The sequence below is a fragment of the Rhinoderma darwinii genome, chromosome 3 (assembly GCF_050947455.1).
Source record: "Rhinoderma darwinii isolate aRhiDar2 chromosome 3, aRhiDar2.hap1, whole genome shotgun sequence".
NCBI lineage: Eukaryota > Metazoa > Chordata > Amphibia > Anura > Rhinodermatidae > Rhinoderma > Rhinoderma darwinii.
Genome location: NC_134689.1, coordinates 416,885,975 through 416,902,678, shown reverse-complemented (window position 1 = coordinate 416,902,678; position 16,704 = coordinate 416,885,975). Strand labels below are relative to the sequence as shown.

Below are 16,704 nucleotides of genomic sequence, written 5' to 3'. Positions count from 1 at the left end.
GACACTTTTATACTAAACACATTTCTTTTATACCATACATTCACACCCTTGCACTACACTAATACTGACACGTATTTATCGCACACTTGTGAGCACTTAGTTTGCCACTCCCATCAAGAATAGTGGGGGTGGCTATCAATTAATACACTCTCCTTCTGAAGCATTTTTGACCTGCCTGCATCCTGCTGGGAATGGGTTTTCACCTACCCACTTAGTAAGTATGGTCTTTTCTGTGTTTTTGGAGGATGTGACATAGACTTGTTTGACTCGGTGAAGGGCAAAGTTGTACGTTTTAAACATAAATTTGTAATGGAGGAAGTCTGCTGACAAATACGATTTTCTCCACAGACGTTCTGCGCATCTCGAGCACCACGGAAGAAAGTGAGATTCAGGTGTGTGCCGAGCTTGTCGCCATTTGTGCCAGGAGGTTTGGAGTGTAGGGGGGGGGGCTGCTTCATCCAATGCATATTTGAGAGTGTTATTGTAATGTTTGGCAGCCAGATTGGGACAGGAGAGGGAAGAGATAGGGGACAGTGTGGACTGTAGACTGTCAATGAGTTGCTGACTGTTAATGGCATTTAGATTTGTATATGTCTGATGGGTAGGCATGCCCTGAAGAGGCAGATCATTTTTGGTAGTAAAGGATAGGAGGTTGTGGACAGAAAGTAGGATAAAAGAGTTAAGAAAGTCAAAAACTAAGCAGAGCTGGAAGAAGACCAGGTCAAGTGAATGCCCATCTTCATGTGTAGGAAAATTAGTAAGTTGTGACCAAGAGAGGAGGTTAAAGATAGAAACTGGGAGGCAGATGGGTTATCAATGGGCATGGCAAAATCAATCATGATGAGAGGTGTTTCAGAGGATAGGAAATGTGGAAGCCATGCAGCAAAGTGATCCAGGAAATAGCAGGGTGAACTATAGGGGGGGGGGGTGGTAGACAACTGCAACTCAGAGGAAGAATGGGTGAAAGAGTGTGAGGGTGTGGAAGTCAAAGGAGGGGAATGTGCCCATAGACAATGGCGAGTGTTTAATGGCCACCAGCACCACCTTGGCCTATATCAGTTTTTATTTGATTTTTTTTGCAATGCAAGTGTGACAGGTCAGTGGTGTCATATACCATTATATGACATGTGAAATTACAACATTCATCACCATCATCATGATGTATATATTAATTATTGGGGATATTTATATTCTCTGCTTCCTTTTTCCAAAAAAGTAGAGGGGCTCTGACCAATATTATGCCCGGGATCACCACCCTGTGTTGCTAGATTACTATCACTGTGTACTGAATATTCATTTTGTGATGTAATGTATAATCATACTGTGTCTGACTCCTTACACTATTATTTTTTTATTTTTTGTAAATATTATTTTTTTTCCCTTTAATATTCTCAACTCTAATAAAGACACCTCCTTAGTCCGTATCCTTTGTGTGCAATTTCCTCTAATAGTCTCTTCCTCTTGCTTCATATAAGTTAAGATACAAATAGTGATTAATATACAACAAGCTTCCTGTAGATTTTTGTACATTGTCCAGATCATTCTCCACCATCTACAATGAGACTTTCCATCCTGCTCTTCTGTTGCTTCCATGGTAAGATAAGAAGCCGGGAACTTCCCGCTTTATATATTACTGGGATATTGAACTAGGCTTAGAGGGGTTGTAGGAGATGAGAAATAAGGGTCTGCCTAAAGTCTACAATACTTTATAAAATAATCCCTGCCCCCTCCCTCCGATGACTACTTTATCTCACATATGTCCAGTGCTGAGAACCCCCTGGAGACATACATGTTACATATGTTAGAATCTCTTGTTATAAGATTTGTAGTTTATATTTTGTTCTCCTTTATTATTTGTGGTCATTTCATCGTCATTAGTGTCAGTGATAGACCAGGAGGAAACTACCGGGAGATCTGATATATTTATGGTGTAAGCACAGGAGTATACAGTACAGGAGTGATGTAAATGTGTCAGGATATGTAAAGTCTATAGATGATACAGTTATAGATATTGTGCGGTTCATCTTTTAACATCATGTTGTTTTAAAGTCCAATATTTTGTGCTGACCTATTTCTTAATATATCTTTACAGCAGTCAGAGTTTAATTTTTCTTAAACAGAGCTCCAAATCACTTGCATAGACAGTGTTAAGGGGGTTATACCAGAATAGACATTCACTGATCGCAAGAACGTGGGTCCTGAGCCCCCCGCTTGTCCTCACTGCTAGACTGCAGTGAGGAAGACTTTGAATGGAGCGACAGTCATGCATGCCCGCTTCTGCTACATTTAAAGTCTATGGAACTTACAGAAACAGCCGAGTGCAGCGCTAGGCTGTTTCCCTCGGCCACAGAAACATTGAATGGATCAGCAGTGTGCATGTGTGACCACCACCCTATATAAGCTCCTCCTTATTGCGGGGTGCAGTGAGGGGGAAAGGGAGTTTTGGGCCTTATTGATGAGGTCCTAACGGTGGGGCACCCAGCGATCAAAAAACTATCACTTATCCTTTGAATAGGTTATCATCGACATGTCTGCGAATACCCCTTTGCATACTAAAATGTTTCTGCCTGCAGCCACCACTAGAGTGAGCTTAGGAGCTAACTGCATACAGTTACGGCCAGCGGTCAGGGTCTCTGAAGTTTGCCGTATAGATTAATTATGGCGGCACTTCAGATAGTGTGCACACACGATCGCGTGCCCTGTGCCCTGGCTGTTGCCAACTGCCCTGGGTACTGGACAGAGTATCAGGGACCAATCTGTTTGTCCCTGATCATTTGATTGTTGTGAGAACCAATCAGAGCGATATAAATAATTGTTGGTTAGTTAGCGTTAGTTACGTTATGGCAAGGAAGTTGTTTAGGGCTGAGGAGGCATACGCCTTTTTTTGCTCAGACTCTGAGATGGCATCAGAGATGGCATCAGAAATAGGACCCGTTTTAGGCAGTGACAATGATAGCGTCACTTCAGGTTCACCTTCAGGGGATGTTATCCATGACACAGTTAAAACTGCAGAACATGGAAGTGCAGGGCCTAGTAGCGCTGTAGCACAGGACAGCCTAGAATTCACAGATTTACTGCCACTCCTGCCAAATTTTTCCCAAATGGATTACTTCCATTTATTTATTACCAACGACCTCCTAAATATAATCATCCACAAAACCAATTTATATGCCACTCAGTATATAAGGCAGAAACCTTCGTCCACCCATGCCAGAGATTGGACGCCCACCAATTTGCCTGAATAGAATTTTTTTTTTGTGGCTCACCCTAAATATGGGTATTGTAAAAAAGCCCTCCATTAGCTCTTACTGGTCAACAAGACGTTATGAAACAATGATGAGATTCCTCCACTTCAATGACAAAGCACAGGACCCTCCCAAGTACCGATGCAAATCGTGATTGGTTAAATTGCCTGATAAATTGCCCAAACAATTAATTTCTGCAACTTTACACCCCAGAGCAGAACGTAAGCTTGGACGAATCCCTCCTCAACTTTCATGGAAGGCTTAGCTTTCGACCAATATCTACCCTCCAAAGGGGCAAGATATGGCATTAAGCTTTATATATTGTGTGAACGCGGGTAGGATATGCTACCACCTTCAGAATTTATGAAGGGCGGGACCTCTCAGTAAAAATGTTCCTGGATGCCCTCCTGATATTTTCACCATCAGTAAAATTGTGTGGGAGATAATGCAGCCTCTGCTTCACAAGGGGTACCACCTGAATTGCGATAGTTTTTATTCTAGTGTGCCCCTGTTTAAGCATTAGCACGCTGCGAGGACCGGGGCGTGTGTTACCATGCACACAAATGTAATTGGTTTTCCGCAGCAGTTAGTGGGGAAACACATGGTAAAGGGGGAATCTGTGGACATGCTGGCGGTAAAGTATGAGTATTACAAAGATGTATATGTGCTAAGCACAATATATACCACAGCAACAGTGGCAGTGAGGGAAGGAGGGGCAACATCGGACAAGCTCAAACCAGTGAGCGTGTCTGAATATAATAAGTACACGAGGGGGTGGATTTTAGCGACCAGGTTTTGCAGCCCTATTTAGTGAAATGGATAACAAAAATCTGGTGCAAAAAAGTGCTCATTTATCTGCTACAGGTAGCAATCCACAACTCATTTGTGCTCTACGAAAAAAAACAGAGGCAGAGACATATACCTGGATTTCCAGGAGAAAATTATCGAAGGCCTCATATTTCATGTTCAGGACACCAGAGAATGCCCCCAGTCTGAAGATGTCAAACCAAACGATTGACTGGAAGACATTTTATCACTCCCCTTCCCCCAACATCAACCAGAAGCAACTCCCAGAAAAACCCCCTCATGTCCCTCACAACCAGGCCTGTGCATTCACAGGCCTGTGCCTGTGAAAATATATTTGCCCTACATTACGTTTTTATTTTCTTCCCCTTATTTTACTCCGAGGGTGAGGAAGGGAATGGGTGGGGGGTGGATGTCATGTTTACATATTTTCTAATGTTCAACTGCTGGAAAATTCCATTTGCATAAACCTGCAATTTCTTATCTTAGGAAACCAAAACAAAATATATTCCCATTATACCCCTAGATTAATCATTTTGGGATCTCTGCTTCAAGAGAAGTTATTTTGAACGTGTTATAGAAACTCAGCTGAATTTTGTAATAGTTTTGAAAAAAGGCGATTTGTGAAATAGCTTCTTCTATCGTCCGCCCTCCTACATCTCTATGCGAATAATAAGGCACCCATATTTGGTATCCCCATGCATGGGAGAAGTGGCAGAACGTGAAATGAGATACATTTTGTTCATGGTCTATACTATGTGTGATCACTGTTTGCATAAAATAACACATTTCTAAATTCTTGCATTTTTTTTCAATTTTGATGTATACTGACAAATGCCATTAAAACAAAGTCCTATCTGTCCTTTAAAAAGACTGTAAAATTCAAATATGAACTTTATTCACCTGCAGAGTTATAATCATCTAAATAATAAAAAATAATAATTGATTATATCGTTTTCTCTCATTGACCATGTGGTCATTACAGGGACCTGTTGGACATTAGACCATTTCTGTGTTTACCAACCAAATACCATCTCTGTGAAGGAAGGAGATTCAGTCACCATCCCGTGTACATACACCTATCCTGAGAGTTACAGAGAGAAGTCACAGATTTATATCACTTGGGGGGAGACTGATGGACTTGATTGCATCAATATCAAGAAATACATCACAGACCGTTCTGGGAATATTATTGATGAGTATAAAGACCGGATCTCTAAAGTAAATGATCCTGAAAACAACCGGAAAGAGTCTCTCATAATCCGAGGAGTGAAAGCTTCAGATGGAGTCACATTCTGCTGTACATCAACTATATTTCCAACTAACTTTGAAGTCTACACTTGGTATGGGACGTTCCTGAACTTTGCAGGTAAAAAATAAATTTTATAAAATATATATTTATGAGAACAGATTTATGATCTATAAGGATTATGTGTTATCATTATATTATATGGAATCTGTCAGTAGATCTGAGATCACCAAACTGCAGTGCTGACAGAGCTACATAGGTCCTGCGAAGTCTAGGGAAGAGTATTTACATCACCGATCATAGTGCACTGAAAAAAAAATAGCAATTTAATACCTCACTAACCACATGCAATTTAACAGGAAAGAGGGGGCGTAGCCAGCCGGAGACCTGAGCGGACGCTCACCATCATAGCTCCGCTTGATACTTATTTCTTGGCTTTTTCTCCACATTAGCCACTGGTTACACACTCCTGGACTTTCCCCATTTCCCAGTGCTGCTAGAGGGAGTGTGTCCTGGCCGTGGTCAGTGAAAATAAGTGCTCTGGTACTCTGCATCCTTCTCACCTACGATCCGCGCATTCCACCAGCGACCGGCTTTCTCTTGCGGTGCTGTTGCAGCGTGGAAGCTGCTGGCTTGTGGCTCTAGGGACCTTCCAACTCCTCTAGTGAGGCTCAGTAGGGTTTGGGAACGTGGGCTCGCAGTCTGCTACCACTGTTCTGCTAGGCCTGAGGACACTCAGTTTGGCCTAGTGTTTCCCAAGGCCTCTGTATCTATTGCCGCCTCTCTCCAGTCCCTGTATCGGAGGCCGCTGCTCTTGTCAGAGCGGTAAGGTCCTACACTCACAAGAGCTTTCTGAAGGGATACATGACAAGACTGTATTACCTATTTGACACAAAATTTAAACAAACTTACAGACTTCATTCACGTCCATATATGCATTGTTATCCCTGCACATCATCCAATATGCCTGATTAATAGGGGCTGAACTGGAACACTCTGAGCTCTATCTGTTGAATTTGTGAAACCATAACCTCACCATTTATAAGGACAAATGCGGCTCTCAGCATTATACTATTTCTCAAAACCTAATTTTATCTTTATACTGCATTAGACATTAAAAGAACAAATAAAACTAAAGAACAAAAAAACCTGACCTAGTTTTTTAACCTCCTGAAGACAATAGTAACCAACAAAACTTAAAACCTTGGCTAGCTTGTCATCAGCAGGTAGTGGTGGCAATGGTGGCTCATATAGTCTTTTACAGAATACTTCCTCCTCTATTACGGAAGAAACTTTGGTGCAAATGTTAAATTCTCTTCGTAGATCCCTCCAGGAAGAATTCCAACAAATGCTCAACACTTTACAAGTGGATATTCAAAGTATAGGTCACTGTACGGATCACCTGGAATTCAAAATAGCAGAACTAACTGGCTGTCCCAACGACCTCATAGATAAAGTGAGCAGTGTGGTGAACAAAATTGAGAAACAGGCATCCAAACTTGCCGATGCCGAAGATCGTTCTCGACTAAACAACATTAGGCTGACGGGGATCCCCAAGTCTGTCACAAATAACCAGTTATATCAGCATGTGACAGCTATTGTCTCTATTCTTTTGCCTGATCTATCAGAGATGGAAAAGGTGTTGGATCGTATTCACAGATTGCCGAGACCTAAATCAATTGCCTTGTCCCTTCCTAGCTTTTATCAAATGCTTCAAACAGTCGTCTAGTATCCCGGCGACATATAAGGACTGTAATGGCTGCAGTCGCAGACCGCCGCCTCCCTATATCTGCTGACGGTCATGACCGCAGACCTTCCTCATGTGTCTGACGCCTTCTTCCCTGGAGACGTCAGCGCATCCGGCTGCTCTGTACTGTAATGTCCGCCGGGGGTGTGTGCACTTTTCCCGGAATTAAAGGGCAAGCGCTCGCATATGTATTTAATTAATTATTTCCCAGATCACCCTGTACAATAGAAAGGGCCCTGCCCTTTTACTCCTTGCCTTAGCATTGTTGTTGTCTACCCATGTTCCTATCCTGCTCCCAGTGTACCCGTACCCAGCTACCTGTATCCTGTATCCCGTGCTGTGTTTGTCCATGAGCCTTTCTAGTTTTGCAGTCGTTTTGTGTCGCTGCCACACCTGCTGTTATACACCACGTTTGGTGTCACCTGCCACGCCTACTGTTACACCACGTCTGGTGCCATCTGACACATCTGGTAACATCTGCCACATTTGACGCTACCTGCCACGTCTAGTCCTATCCGTGCCAATGCCTCTGCTACCTTCTCGACTATCTCAGGTACCCTTGAGCTACGAACTTTGTATAGACTTTGCATAGACTGTGACTTGGTCAGCTGCCACTCTGCTACAGCGGAGCGGCCAAGTGCGTCGACATACCCCTGGATCCTGACAAGGACATTACAGCTTTCACATATCTGTCAGTTGCCACTCTCTTTAAAAGAAGAGGATTATCACTACTTCTCGTCTACTAAAGCACTCCGTGATCATCACATTCCTTATTGATCGAGATTAACTACTGGTTCACAGGGATGGTGGCCTTCAAATCTTCCACTCACCTGCGATGGCCATAAAAGCTTTTAAAGAATGAAATTGACTTCCTTCTGCATCCCCTGGTCCTCCTAACACAGACTCTTTGACGTGCATCCCGCCAAGTATTGAAGAGGAATGGAACAAAGTGATGGCGGACTAAGCTTTCTTAAGTATCTTACACCTTGCATATTTTGTGTCCCCAATGCTCTCGGTTGGACCTTTGAGTCTTGGAGACTAGCTTAGATAAGTGTCATGTAGATATGACTATGGTTGTTTCTTTTCCTGGTAGCATTGTTTTTGCACCGTTGGTACATTATTTCCCTTATTGTAAGTCCCTTTTTCGGTAGAGTTCTATTGAATAGTGCACTTATAGAGCTGTAATTGTCCACCCCCCTAATATTACCCTGTTTGCAAGGTCCATACTGCCTTTACTATTACCTTATCACATGCATATATTGATAATGGCCTTGTTCCTTTGGCTTGCGCTTAATACGCGAGGCAATGTTAAGAATTGTTTTTATGTTTTGTTCTCTATCTTGGGGGTGTAGATACATGACTACTATGTACTGACAGTATACTATACTTGTTGGAGGGTCTGGAATCATAACATTTCTTTTATGCTTCTTTAATATGGTGTTTAAAATTTTTTCAGTTAATGCACATGATCTAAACAGTCCGTTAAAATGGTCCAGCTTGTGGAGAGAGACGCTATTACAGTCGAAGGCTTCTCTCCACAGTTATTTTTGTCCAAGAAACAAACTTCAGACAAAATAATGCACTTAAATGCTCTCATAAAAGATTCCCTCAAATCGTTACAGCAAATTCAAGTCTTCCACTATGTTCTATACTCTGGTAGGACTTTATTCTCCCCAACCAAAAACAGATCTAATTTTTAAATAAACTTTTCAAGTTGGTGACTGAAGTTAAAAAGGGATCGCTGAAACTTTGCAGTGATTTTAACGCCATGGTAGACTGAGATATGGATTGCTCAAGCAAATCCAGTAGTAATAGCCCAAATTTAGCTCAGTTGTTAAAGGAAGAACATTTACACTACACATGGTGCTAACTGCATCCAGGTGAGAGTGATTACACGTATTTCTCCCCTAATCCCATTTCTTATACAAGAATTGATATGTTCTTAATCGATAGTGACTTAGTGCAAGCGGTGGACTCAGAGGCGTAGGTAGGCTATCCTTCACCAGGGGATTCAGATTGGCACCCTCCCAACTTCTTTCCGGATATTTCATTTCCCCCCGACATGTTTGCATTCTCTACTAATAAATGAGGTGTATTTTTTTTTTACTTTCTTAAGTATCTTACTCTTTGTATATTTTGTGTCCCCAGTGCTCTCGGTTGGACCTTTGAGTCTTTGAGACTTGCTTAGATAATTGTAATGTAGATATGAGTATGGTTGTTTCTTTTCCTGGTAGCATTGTTTTTGCACTCTTGGTATATTATTTCCCTTATTGTAAGTCCCTTTTTTGGTGGAGTTCTATTGATTACTGCACTTATAGAGCTGTAATTATCCACCCCTCTAATATTACCCTAATATTACCCTGTTTGCAAGGTCAATACTGTCTTTACTATTACCTTATCACATGCATACATTGATAATGGCATTGTTCCTTTGACTTGCGCTTAACACGCGAGGCAATGTTAAGAATTGTTTTTATGTTTTGCTCTTTATTTGGGTGGTGTAGATACATGACTACTATGTACTGACAGTATACTATACTTGTTGGAGGGTCTGGAATAAGAACATTTATTTTATGCTTCTTTAATATGGTGTTTAAAATGTTTTCAATTAATGCACATGATCTAAACAGTCCGTTAAAAAGGTCCAGCTTGTGGAGAGAGACGCTATTACAGTTGAAGGCTTCTCTCCACAGTTATTTGTGTCCAAAAAACAAACTTCAGACAAAATAATTCACCTAAATGCTCTCATAAAGTATTCCTTCAAATCTTTACAGCAAATTCAAGTCTTCCACTATGTTCTATATTCTGGTAGGACTTTATTCTCCCCAACCAAACACAGATCTAATTTTTAAATAAACTTTTCAAGTTGGTGACTGAAGTTAAAAAGGGATCGCTGATACTTTGCGGTGATTTTAACGCCATGGTGGACTGAGATATGGATTGCTCAAGCAAATCCAGCAGTAATAAACCAAATTTAGCTCAGTTGTTAAAGGAAGAACATTTACACAACATATGGTGCTAACTACATCCAGAGGAGCGTGATTACATGTATTTCTCCACTAATTACATTATCTATACAAGAATTGATATGTTCTTAATTGATAGTGACTTAGTGCAAGCAGTGTCAGATTGGCACCCTCCCTACTTCTTTCCGGATATTTCATTTCCCCTCGACATGTTTGCTTTCCCTACTAATCAAAGAGGTGCAATATTTTTTTACTTTTTTTTAATGTAACTCGAGCATAAAACCATTTGTAAATTTTACAAGCAATATAGTTCTATAACGGAGATAACATAAAAATAAATTAAAATAAAATAAATGAAAGAGGTTGCACACAGCCCCCTTGTAGATAGCACCACTCACAGCCCCCTGCAGATAGTGTCAAACACAGTCCCATGTAGATAGCGCCACACACAGACCCCTGTAGATAGCTCCAGGCACAGCCCCACTCTTGTAGATAATACCACACACAGTCCCCCCTTGCAGATAATGCCACACTAAGCCCCCCTTGTAGATAGTGCCACAAACAGCTCCCCTTGTAGATAGTACCACACACAGTCCCCTTCTAGATATTGCACATAGTGCTACCTTGTAGATTGTGCCACACAACCCCGCTTTTAGATGGTGCCATACAGACCCCCTTTTAGATGGTGCCACACAGGCACAGCCACCCTGTAGATAGTGCCAAACAGACACCATTGTAGATAGTGCCACACACAGCCTCCTTGTATATAGCTCCCCACACAGTCCCCTCTTGTAAATAGCGCCACACACAGCCCCCTTCTAGATAGTGCCACACACACTGCCCACCTTCTAGATATTGCCATACAGTACCCACTTATAGATGGTGCCACACAGCCCCCCTCGCAGATGGTGCCAGACAGCTCCCAAGTAGATGATGCCACACAGTCCCCCTTGTAGATGGTGCCGCACATACCTCCCTTCTATACAATGCCACAAAGCCCTCTTGCAGACAGTGCCACACAGCCCTTCCTTGTAGATGGTGCCACACAGCCCCCCTTATAGATGGTGCAACACAGCCCTTGAGAAAGCTACCGCGAAACGCGCGTCGGGGCTCGTGGTTCACGTTTAGGCTTATTATGCAACATACCGGTTGGTATAGGTCCTGGGACCGGGCTTGATTTGCAGTTATTCCCTGGTCACTATACTTCCACACTCACACACATATCAGTGTGGGTGTGTTCTGTTTGCTCTATACTCTTTTTTGCTTAGTACTTGTTCTCTTGTGAAGGCATTGTGCATGCACCACACCAGTTGTTTTTGGAATTTCTCCATTTGTAGCATGTCTTTTAAGTTGTTTCTGTGCATTTAGATCTCATACTATTTTCCTGCCTCTTGAGTATTATTCATCTGTAACAGCCTTTATGTTCTCCACATCAATGCAGTTTAATTGTTTGTCATATTTTAGGTCCTGATGGCCAACATGTTTTTATGAATATTTCAATAAAGTATTGTCATTATTACAAGTTACACTTGTGTACTTGGTGCTGGATTTTGTCCTTTTTTGGGATGTGTGATTTGTCCACACATACACTACCGTTCAAAAGTTTGGGGTCACCCAGACAATTTTGTGTTTTCCATGAAAACTCACACTTATATTTATCAAAAGAGTTGCAAAATGACTAGAAAATATAGTCAAGACATTGACAAGGTTAGAAATAATGATTTTTATTTGAAATAATAATTTTCTCCTTCAAACTTTGCTTTCGTCAAAGAATGCTCCATTTGCAGCAATAACAGCATTGCAGACCTTTGGCATTCTAGCTGTTAATTTGCTGAGGTAATCGGGAGAAATTTCACCCCATGCTTCCAGAAGCCCCTCCCACAAGTTGGATTGGCTTGATGGGCACTTCTTGCGTACCATACGGTCAAGCTGCTCCCACAACAGCTCTATGGGGTTGAGATCTGGTGACTGCGCCGGCCACTCCATTACAGATAGAATACAAGCTGCCTGCTTCTTCCCTAAATAGTTCTTGCATAATTTGGAGGATGAAATTGGCTCCAATCAAGCGCTGTCCACAGGGTATGGCATGGCGTTGTAAAATGGAGTGATAGCCTTACTTATTCAAAATCCCTCTTACCTTGTACAAATCTCCCACTTTACCAGCACCAAAGCAACCCCAGACCATCACATTACCTCCACCATGCTTGACAGATGGCGTCAGGCACTCTTCCAGCATCTTTTCAGTTGTTCTGCGTCTCACAAATGTTCTTCTGTGTGATCCAAACACCTCAAACTTCGATTTGTCTGTCCATAACACTATTTTCCAATCTTCCTCTGTCCAATGTCTGTGTGCTTTTGCCCATATTAATCTTTTCCTTTTATTAGCCAGTCTCAGATATGGCTTTTTCTTTGCCACTCTGCCCTGAAGGCCAGCATCCCGGAGTCGCCTCTTCACTGTAGACATTGATACTGGCATTTTGCGGGTACTATTTAATGAAGCTGCCAGTTGAGGACCTGTGAGGCGTCTGTTTCTCAAACTAGAGATTCTAATGTACTTGTCTTGTTGCTCAGTTGTGCAGCAGGGCCTCCCACTTCTCTTTCTACTCTGGTTAGAGCCTGTTTGTGCTGTCCTCTGAAGGGAGTAGTACACACCATTGTAGGAAATCTTCAGTTTCTTCGCAATTTCTCGCATGGAATAGCCTTCATTTCTAAGAACAAGAATAGACTGTCGAGTTTCACATGAAAGCTCTCTTTTTCTAGCCATTTGGAGAGTTTAATCGAACCCACAAATGTAATGCTCCAGATTCTCAACTAGCTCAAAGGAAGGTCAGTTTTATAGCTCCTCTAAACAGCAAAACTGTTTACAGCGGTGCTAACATAATTGCACAAGGGTTTTCAAGTGTTTTCTAATCATCCATTAGCCTTCTAACAGAGTTAGCAAACACAATGTACCATTAGATCACTGGAGTGATGGTTGCTGGAAATGGGCCTCTATACACCTATGTAGATATTGCATTGAAAAAAACTGTGCTTTTCTTTAAAAAATAAGGACATTTCTAAGTGACCCTAAACTTTTAAACAATAGTGTAGATAATGGGGGGAATTTATTAAGACGGGTGTTTCATGTGCCAGTATTAATAAAATTAAAACTTTGAGTAAACAGTGACACATTTATTAAGAGGCAAAAACCTCTGAATAAATGTGTTGTGTCTGTCGATTGGGCCGTGCGCCAAATCCCCCAACCCTTCAACCAACAACAAAAAACTACAAACACACATATTTGCCTCTCTGCTCCTCCTCTCCCTCCGGCTCGTTCATCACACCAGAGCCGCTCATTCAAGAAGTTGACGATGAGCAGTGTCAGGGCCTTACATATGACGCATTACTTCAACATCATCATTGCTGTGTCACATACAAGCTCCTAACATCAGGTCCTTGTATGAGCAGTGCTGCAATGATGAACGAGCCGGAGGGGAGAAGTGGAGAGAAGAGATAAGTATATATTTTTAGAATTTAGAATTTTTGCTATTTATTTATCTGTCTAATGGGGAGGGGGCAGGAAGGAGGTAGTCTGGTCAGGGAGAACAATGTAGGGGCCTAGCGCAAGCTTGCTACTTGCTACTTCTTGAAGAGTGAAATCTACACCAGCTAGGAGTCAACGTAGATTTCCCCTATAGTTTACACCAGTTTTCTGGTGTAAATCATAATAAATTTGTCAGGCCGTCGTTGCAATGTCCCCTTGCCACAAAAACGGTGGGGGTGGTTCAAAAAGGTTGAAAAGCAAATTGCAACCTATGGCATAGAAAGGTTAATAAATTACCTACAATATGTCCTACATCACAGAGGTTATTACTCAGCTTCCTCAGACTGCAGAATGTCAGCTCTGCCTAGTTATGTATTAATAAATTCCCAACTCTGATATCATAGCAGAACTAGTGAGATTGGATATACAGGAGCCTGGAAAGCTGAGTAAGAATCCATGTAAGAGGTGGGACCCCCACTTATCATACATTAATGTCTGAGCACCACGGCGGCTCAGTGGTCAGGACTAATATCTTACACCACTAGGGTCCTAGGTTTGCTTCCTATAAGTACGATAATAATAATAATAATAATAATTATATATATATATATATATATCCCTTGTCTTTTGTTTATAGATGGAGGATCAGTGTCTCAGGTGGAGGAATTGATCGCTGTCCCAGGAGAAGAGATGATCGTCCCCTGTCATTACCGGGTGAAGACCCCGGGGGAAGTACAACAAGTGTCCTGGTATACTGGAGATGATATAGAATGTTTACTCAACATTGAAGTGATTTACACGTCAGACCCAAAAGTCACAGACAATCTACATCGATTTTCACTGGTGAACTTTCCTGAAGACGTCTCCCTACGTATACACAGTGTTCAGAGAAGTGAATACCAACGTTTTTGTTGCTTTGTAACCACCAGTCATGGAGAAATATACAGCAGAATTGGTACAGAGCTGATCATCACAGGTAAATAAATATATTGGGGAGGACTTACTATTGGTGTTGGGGAAGCTGAAGTTGCACCTTTTTAACACAAATCAATATAGATACAATTACTATTTATATATTTGCACCAAAAAGAATAGATATTTGCACCTCATTTGAAACTTTCCAACAGTTTCTAAAAAAGGTTTCTTAAATGTGCCGATTACACAAAAAACTGAAGCTAACTAAGCCAACCAAGAGGCGGAATAAGGAAGAGAAAAAGTGTCTAACATGTCTAGAAAGATATACAGCATACAGCGTGCGCCATGTGGAGCATCTACTGACGGCCTGGTCTAAGATGACACTATGTATAAATTACACAGTATTAGTAAATCTGCCCCCTTGTGTTATAAAAGGGAAGTGAAGTAATTAAGCCCCCCCCCCCGCCCCAGAAAGCAGATATAAGGAGATATGACATAACCAGCCTCAATATCAGGAGCAGAAGAAGAAAATATTAATAAATCATAATAAATCCTAGGCTACCTGACTATTATCTGTACACAGTTTTAACAGTTTCATATGTTGTGTTTTTCTAGGTTCCCCATCCCCCTCACCATTCACTGTTACACAGCCATATAACATCACAGGTCATAGAGGACAGTCCGTGACACTAAACTGCTCATACAGCTCATATATGGAGAGTGATGTCCTGGGGGTCAATATTTACTGGAGACTGGGCAACATTAGCGGACCTTATGTTTACCACCCCTACAAAGAAATGGTCTATCCCGGTTATAGCGGCAGAACGGAAATAACGGGTGCAGCAGATCTCCACATACAGCGGCTGGAGATGTCAGACGACTCCATGTATTACTGCTTTGTGATGGTCAAATTGTGTACAGGAAATAGGAAATATGAAAATATAATCCAGTATGGAGAAGGGACGAGACTAATTGTGACAGGTAAAGTAATAATGTAGAACTGAAGTTTTGTAAAACACGATTCATATTTTAATGCAGCATAAAATAATTTTCTCTTATAAGTACAAGATTGTTTATAGACGTCCAGCTAGATATGGAGCTGCTGTAAGAGATGTTCACGTGTAAGAGGAAGATTAGTCAGTAACTGCTGGACGCACCAGAGAGAAACCAGAGGCTTTAGGGTATCCCAGGGTGGAGGTTTCATTGGTGTTATCTGTACAGCTGCACTCTTGCCCAGTGGGTAAGGGGGTCCTCTGCCTCCTAATATGCAGCTGGCAGCTTCCTACTGTCTATAGGTCACAATTACTGGTGGGTTGTTAGAGAAACATTAGGGGGTGCTATATGATGAGCTATTAGACAGCATGGGGCCCATATACTGTTCCTGCACTGGAGTCCTCTGTTGTCTGTGTCCACCCCTGGTATGTTCACACGTGGCAGATTTGATGCAGAAATTTCTGTTACTGAAAATCTGTTCCATAGATGTGAATGGAGTAGTTTCTGTATCATCTGCATGGATTTTTACAAACCCCAGTTAGATCTATGGAATCCTCATGGAAATTTCTGAAACAAATTTGCCACATGTGAATAAAACATAAATCTTCTTAATCCTGTATACAACCTGATGATCACATCGCACACTGATCAAGTGATCACCAGGAAACCATTAGTCTATCTGTCTATCTATCTATCTATCTATCTATCTATCTATCTATCTATCTATCTATCTATCTATCTATCTATCTACCTTAATGAATGTCTCCTGTCTTTTTCATATTTTACAGATCACGCTCAGACAGAGTCACATCTATATCCACCAACAGTTATTTTTGTATCTTACATCGGTTTTAAATTTTTTGTCGCACTTGTACTTTTTATATTGGCTTTAGTCTGCTATAAAGACATTTGATATAAAACTTTTTCAAATATTTCGGATCATATGTGTTTTATCATATCTATCAGTATGTCCAATGACATTCTATCTGACGGCTCCTGTATGCTGCTGGTTATTATAGAAAACATCAGTAACTGAGATTCTCTACACCCCTGTTCAGATATAAGAGGCAATAAAAGAGACATTTCCTTCTATAAATATAGAATGGTAAAGAGCGACTCCAACCTGAAATAGTAACATAACCAACTATCCCACATCTTCTCTTACACATCAGGAGGTTATAGTTATAGTGACAGGGCTATGACCAGGGTCGGCTCCTACCAGAGAATACTCAGATGGATCCATATTCTGATTCTGTAGATTA

At 41.4% G+C, this 16,704-nt stretch overlaps 1 protein-coding gene across 1 annotated transcript; it reads left to right on the top strand.

Annotated features, from left to right (window-relative positions):
* The first annotated feature begins 8,532 nt into the window (after window positions 1–8,532).
* On the top strand, window positions 8,533–16,355 carry LOC142750573 (uncharacterized). The gene is made up of 4 exons (XM_075859571.1): window positions 8,533–8,701; window positions 14,172–14,510; window positions 15,065–15,430; window positions 16,231–16,355. The coding sequence occupies exons 1-4, from the start codon at window positions 8,533–8,535 to the stop codon at window positions 16,353–16,355; spliced, it is 999 nt and encodes a 332-aa protein (XP_075715686.1).
* Window positions 16,356–16,704: the final 349 nt, after the last annotated feature.

What these genes read in the sequence shown, in the direction of transcription:
- LOC142750573 (XM_075859571.1), top strand. Translation starts at nt 8,533, where the DNA reads ATGGTCCAGCTTGTGGAGAGAGACGCTATTACAGTCGAAGGCTTCTCT. An exon ending in CCACTATGTTCTATACTCTG is followed by an intron (nt 8,702 to 14,171) that starts GTAGGACTTTAT and finishes TTTTGTTTATAG; the next exon opens with ATGGAGGATCAGTGTCTCAG. An exon ending in TACAGAGCTGATCATCACAG is followed by an intron (nt 14,511 to 15,064) that starts GTAAATAAATAT and finishes GTGTTTTTCTAG; the next exon opens with GTTCCCCATCCCCCTCACCA.